The sequence below is a fragment of the Rhipicephalus sanguineus genome, chromosome 1 (genome assembly GCF_013339695.2).
Source record: "Rhipicephalus sanguineus isolate Rsan-2018 chromosome 1, BIME_Rsan_1.4, whole genome shotgun sequence".
Classification (NCBI taxonomy): domain Eukaryota; kingdom Metazoa; phylum Arthropoda; class Arachnida; order Ixodida; family Ixodidae; genus Rhipicephalus; species Rhipicephalus sanguineus.
Genome location: NC_051176.1, coordinates 250818917 through 250825236, shown reverse-complemented (window position 1 = coordinate 250825236; position 6320 = coordinate 250818917). Strand labels below are relative to the sequence as shown.

Here is a 6320-nt window from a genome sequence, read left to right as displayed (position 1 = left end):
CTGCACGTGCGCGCTCAAGCGCGCACGTGCAGTCTAGCCCGGCCGGGGTGGGACGAAAGATGCCAGTTTGAATGACACAGAACAGACCTCCTGTCTCTGAGAAAAAGATGGGGAGAATTTGAAGACCCCTCGCTTTGCTGAAGAGCTGATGGCCCTGGGAGTGGGGAGGAAACTTTAGCTCGCTTCCATAAAGGCAGCAGTTGCTTTAGCAAAATAGTTGAGGCTTGTGCTCGTCGGTGCCTATTTGAAAGATGCAGGACGCAGAAGAAATCTTTTCTAGAAAGCCTGTTTCGCTCTTAACAAAAGCGCTGGGCTGTGTGAGGGGTGGCTTCCCTAGTCACGGATTGGATGGACACAGCGATCACCTGAAAAAATTCTACGTTCTGAAAAATGGCCTTCGGTGAGGTGAAAAAGCGGGGGGGGGGGGGTTGGGTTGGCTTATAGCTTTGGGGGGGGCGATCGCCCAATCGCCCCCCCCCTGGATCCGCCACTGGAACAAACTCAGTTTAAAAGCTCCACCGGAGAGGCGGTCCGCGTGGCGGTTGTGAGAACTAGTGGCGCTGCAGTCACGTCTAGCTCCCGCGGCTGGCGCTTGTTGTGATCGGCGCCGCCGATGTACGAGCGCACGTGGGTTACAGCGTCGTCTGGGCTTTGTTAGCTCGTCATTTTTGCGATTGTTCTTGACCAGGCTTGGCGTCTTGTACGAAGACACGTGTAGGATGTACGAAGCGTAACGACGGCGAACAGATTCACAGTGCGGTATGCCGTCTTGCTTTGCGCCGGGCTGTAAGAGCGGCTACCGCAACGACGACTCCGCTTCACGACACTTCTTAGGACCTCCAAAAGACCCTACGCCATTCAAGCTTTGCATCGCGAAGATAGAAAGCTTACTGCGAAATGCAAGGTCTGTGACGTTCATTTTGAGAGTGACGACATTGTAAAGCATTATCGTCATGTCGTTGCAGGAAAAGAAATTTTGATCCCACGTGGAAAGTGGGAACTCGCGCCAGGTGCCATGCCGCGCTTGTTCCCAGCACTTCCACCCCACATTTCAAAACCAAAATGTTCGGGGTTTAGGCGCAAATCCCCCTCAAAACGCACGGCGTCCCGCGAAAGCCCGGTGGCCAATTTGGAGGAGCCGCCAGAAATAGAACAGCAAAACGAAAGGCAGGCGATTACCTATATACGCTACCGAGACTGAGAGTTGCATCACACTGACATTCAATCAGTTGTCAGCTGTCGCTATGCCTTCAAAGTAGTGGATTTTCGAGAGATTTTACGACGAGGTATTCAACAAGATGTGCGGAATATTTTACACTCACCAGCTCGGGAACGGGCTGCTCAGCGCAAATATTTGACACGGTACACATAGAACAGACGATGACCCGCGCTGGTCCTCGTCTTTTCTATGTGTACTGTGTCAATTTTATTGCGCTGAGCAGTTTAATAATGGAATACCAACTAGCCCAGTCCCACACTTTGCTTCGGGAATGGAGACTTACTTGTGCAAAAGATAATTGTAGTTGACGAGCAGTTTAACTGCGTAGTGAACGGCTACAGCACGAAACGCAAACGGCTGTCGTACAGTGTAAGAAGTGCTGCGGGCATGGAACATCTGCTCGGTGAAGTTGAAAGACTGAAGTTGAATACTGACGACTCTTCTAGCGACAGAGTACGGGCGAATAACTGCTCGGTGCTCACATCACGGCCGCTCTGTTCGAATTGTTTAAGGCACCGTAGAAAGATGCGACGTAGAAAGATCAGACACCGAAAATACAACTATCCGCTGAAAAAAATGCTCACAGGCGAAAAACCAAAAAGACGCATACCAACAAGAAAAAAGTAAGGACGATGGTACGCGTCTTTTTCGTTTTTCAGTAAGCATGTACCAACTAGCCCAACAAAAAGTTCTATTAAGCTCACAGACGAGACGACATCTACTCGATGTAATCGCATACTGAGATTTCATTTACCGAGTTCTCGTAAAATTTTCCGATTTTGGGTCAGTATCCCTTTAACCGTCGCGAAAAGGTGTCTTGTAAACATTGCAAAGCATTGGTGATGTTTTTCGAGAAAGTTTTTTTTCAATAAATTGTAGAAACATGAGTACTGTTTTATTGGGATAGCAATTATATGGACAGTCTCGGCTGAATTTTGCCGTCGCCGCCGTCGTGCACCGTATATGTATAAGTATGTGTATATATATATAAAAGCCCCAAAGAAAAATAATACAGAAAAGTGCTTCCGAAGCGCGGAATCGAACCAGGGACCTCTTACTCCGCAGCGAGTAGCGCTAACCACTACGCCACGAAACGAATATCCTCCACGTAGCTAACGGCAAGTGTTATATACAAACACTTTACCGCTGGAGGGACTCGGAGACGCTAGGCGCTTATAAGCGTTTCTTCATTACCAGCGAGATGGTGCTAGGAGCGCGACGGGCGGATTTAAAAGTCGTCGGCTCGCTCGCTCGCTTCTTCTTATATGTGCGCAGAGAGAACCTTGCCCTTCCGCTGTCTGCTCGCGCGGTTTTCTCGTGGTGAGGGGAAGAGGGATGTTTCGAGCTTTCACCGTGATGTCCGCGCTCATGTTACAGAGCGTGCGAAAGTCGCTCGAGCTCAAGGGGCGCCGCTAAACGAACAAACAGAAGATGAGCGCGAACTATCAGGTGTCACAGCTCGACACTTGAAGCACTCTAGTTTCCTTCGCTGCTTTGGCCGCCTTTGCAACAGCAGCGCTGTTCAAACTGGGAGTATCTATCTTTATAGAACGTTTTTGTATCTCGAGTAAGTACGCTTCTTTGTACACTTAAAGGCTTTTACAAACGTGTTGGGTTGTTCTTGGTCTAGATAAGACGGCAGCGCTAAAATTGTGGTGGTAGTTATAAGAATTACGCTGAAAACCCTCATTCGCTTAGAAACTCCTATGCTTGGAAGTTCAGCGCAATGTAGACAGCTCAAATATTGTCACAGGGTCGTGACGTCGACGAAGGCAGCCGTCAGCAGGTCCGAGATGAAACTCTTTATATAGCCGAACTTGTGTTCGGGAAACTGAAAGTCAAACTACAGCAATACACTGATAGCGGCGAACAGAGCGTCGACCGTCGATCAATTGACAAACGGTCAAGCGCGTCGGCTTTTATACAGGCGCTATCGAACTTCCCAGCGATATCGCTGGTGGCGGCGTTATCTCTCGACAAAGCTGGAACATTCGCGTGCAGCGCACAATCTTACCAAAACGATCTACTACAATCGTGAAGCTTCTCGAACAGTGCTTCGCGGACAGCGTCGAGCATTGATAACCATCCTTGCTGGTCAAACCCGAATACATAAAAAAAAACAAGAAGTGGACGTGGCAGTATAGACCGAACATCGATTCTTAGCCAATTAATGAACAACGCACGCGGGCCAATGCATACAGACGACCTTATGCATATCCACCTAAGTATCCACCTAACTAGTACAATAAGAAAGTTGCCGCGCAGTTGCCGCGAGCAACTGCGCGGCGGACCGCAGCGTTATGCCGTGGCAGCAGACGACGCGCCGACAGTGGCGCAAGACGGAACTGCAGCGCCGCTAGTTCTCGCGACCGCCGTTCGGACCACCCTCCTCCGCTGGCGGAGATACGGAGCTTCAAAACTGAGTTTGTTCTAGTAACGTTGGTTCTAGCTGCATATGCCAATCACGACCTTAGATCTTAGGCAAAGTTGCGTTCACTGGCCCTTTTCAGTAAAAAACCAAATTTCTAAAGAAATATTGGGCACATTTATTCTATCTTCAGTTGAAATTAAACATGCTTAACTCTAACTGTAACTGGAGTGAATATTGTACACCTCATGAATTGCGAATTCTTGCAGTTTCAAAGAACATCTTACAGCATATAAATGCAACAACTGTTAAGAGATTCATATGCAACCATAATTTTCTTTTGTTTAGCCATTACATGCCATCCAGCAGAAATTGTTGCTGCAAGACAAACACATACAGGATGTCTACAAACAGCAGGAAGATAACTTTAATGATGAAATATTATACAAAACATATATATTAAACAATGACATGATTGCAACAGAACAGTGACTAAAACTTCTCACTTTAGAAAAGCTGCTTCTTGGCTTTTGATATTCAATGACAGGATTGCATGGAACAGTGACTAGAACTGTTCCATCTTTTCTTCTTTGTCTTTTCATAACAATGACATAATCACACAGAACAGTGAATAAAACATGCACCTTTTGGCAAGCAATTTCTTTGACTTTTTACAATGATGACATGACTGCACAGAATGGTGACTAAAGCTTTGCACCTTTCAGAAAGCAGCTTCTATGGCTTTCATAACAATTACATGATTGCATAGAACAGTGACTAAAACTTTTCACCTTTTTTCAAGTTGCTGCTTTAGCTTTTCAGAACAATGTCATGATTGCACAGAACAGTGACTAAAACTTTCCATGTTTCATCAAGCAGCTCCTATGACTTTCATAACGATGACATGATTGCATAAAACAATTACCGAAACTTTTCACCTTTTCCCAAGCTGCAGCTTTAGTTTTTCAGAATGATGTCATGATTGCACGGAACAGTGCCTAAAATTTTGCATCTTTCCTCAAAAGCTTCTTCGGCTTTTCACAACAGTGACATCATATCTTAGAACAGTGACTAAAACTTTGCATGCCTTCATGAGATAATTGGCAGTGCATGAAAACAGGAACCTTAAACTAGAATATTAAATGCAAGACAAGTAGGCTTAAATGGTAGCCTTAAATGGGAATGTGAGCACTTGGGATGGAACCGGGAAAGTCAGAGGTGGGAATGGGGGCACCTGTAAAAGAAATATGAGTGTTGAAACATAGGATAGGGGAAAAAAAAACAATGCTTTCATTGGAGAAGTGAAATATAACCCACCTCCTCCTGTCAACTCTACCTCTCCGAAATCGTCCATCTGCCAGCCACGAACAAACAGATATGAGAGAAAAATAAAATGCAAATACCAGCAATTTCAAACTCCTCAAGCTGGCAGATGCCTGCCTTCAGGTAGGTAACCATGTTAATTCATATACAAACACGAAAACACATTTACACACACAGCCCTACTACTGATTACTAGTCACATCCATACAGCAACAGCAACGACATTGTCGAAATGGAAATATAACACAGTTAACGAGTATCAGGGCTTTTGATAATCCGGTTTGTATTTTCAGTAAGAGCTGTGAGATATCAAGTAACTATTAATGTATTTTTTTTAATGTGGCCATTTTAGTATGCTATACTAATAAAAAATGTGAAAAATGTGATGTCTATCAGTAGAAAAAATGCAAACATGTGCTGAAAAAATTGAGGACCTCAGTTTGACTATGAGTCCATGCCATTTCTTTCCAAAACAATGAAAAATGTAAGAGCATTCCTCAAACAGTGAAGCATTCATCTATCCGCCTACGACTTTGTGCTCTCCTGGCCGATTCGTTAATGGGATGTATACCAAAATTGGTATGAAATAGCATGATTGTATGAGGATTCAACAAAAAGCAGATGTCAAGACGCTAGATTATAAAAACTGTGAGTTCAAAATATTCAATGCACTTAGAGTAACGCACAAGGTACACTGCTGCCTTAGTAAAATACTGGTTTTCAGCAACTCTGTATGGAACGTAGGTAATTAAAAAATGTGCTTAGTACAACAAACCCCTTTATATACCTTTTATAAATTGCGAAAAGGCATTAGACAGTAAAGACATTGATGTCTTTACTGTCGAATGAAGTCTTGGAAGCAGTATGCCACCAAGGAGTGCTTGAAACTAGAGCTGTGCGAATAGCAAAATTTCGGGTGCGAAGCGAATTCAAATATTGAAGTGTGAGTGCGAATCGAATCGAATATTTCTAGAATATTTTTTGAATACTTCGAAGTGAAATTGCAGAAAAAAAACTTAGAGAGGATTCCTAAGCATATTCTTATGAGATAACAACATGAAAGTGTTCCTTTTCGCTAGGTTGATGAAGCACTGGCGGGGTGGTGTTTCATAGTTGTCTTATCAAGAATGAGGCAATGTAGAGGCCGAATTGTATTATGTACATGATTTGGTGCAATCAAAGTGTTGCCGACAACACTTTACACGTGATAGGCAAAGATACCATTTCCTCAGCCTCTCCTCCTCTTTCTGTGGAACTTCTGTGGAAGCCCAACTGATGTGGCGGACAAGGGTGTGCTCCCTTCAAGTCCGGAGTTCCAAGTGTGCCTCGTAGACGTCGATATATAAGAACATCTGAAATTTTGGATGCTAAAAAGCTTCGGCTTCCGATTTTTCGGGCTTCCTGCCCAAA

At 44.6% G+C, this 6320-nt stretch overlaps 1 protein-coding gene across 1 annotated transcript in view; it reads right to left on the bottom strand.

Annotated features, from left to right (window-relative positions):
- Nucleotides 1-4759: 4759 nt before the first annotated feature.
- LOC119382343 (uncharacterized) overlaps nt 4760-6320 on the bottom strand; it is a 51315-nt gene continuing 49754 nt past the window's right edge. The window contains exons 7-8 of the mRNA XM_037650042.2: nt 4905-4941; nt 4760-4821 (exon numbers count right to left, since the gene is read on the bottom strand). Coding sequence (XP_037505970.1) covers nt 4760-4821; nt 4905-4941 — 99 coding nt within the window. The remainder of the gene's footprint in view (nt 4822-4904; nt 4942-6320) is intronic.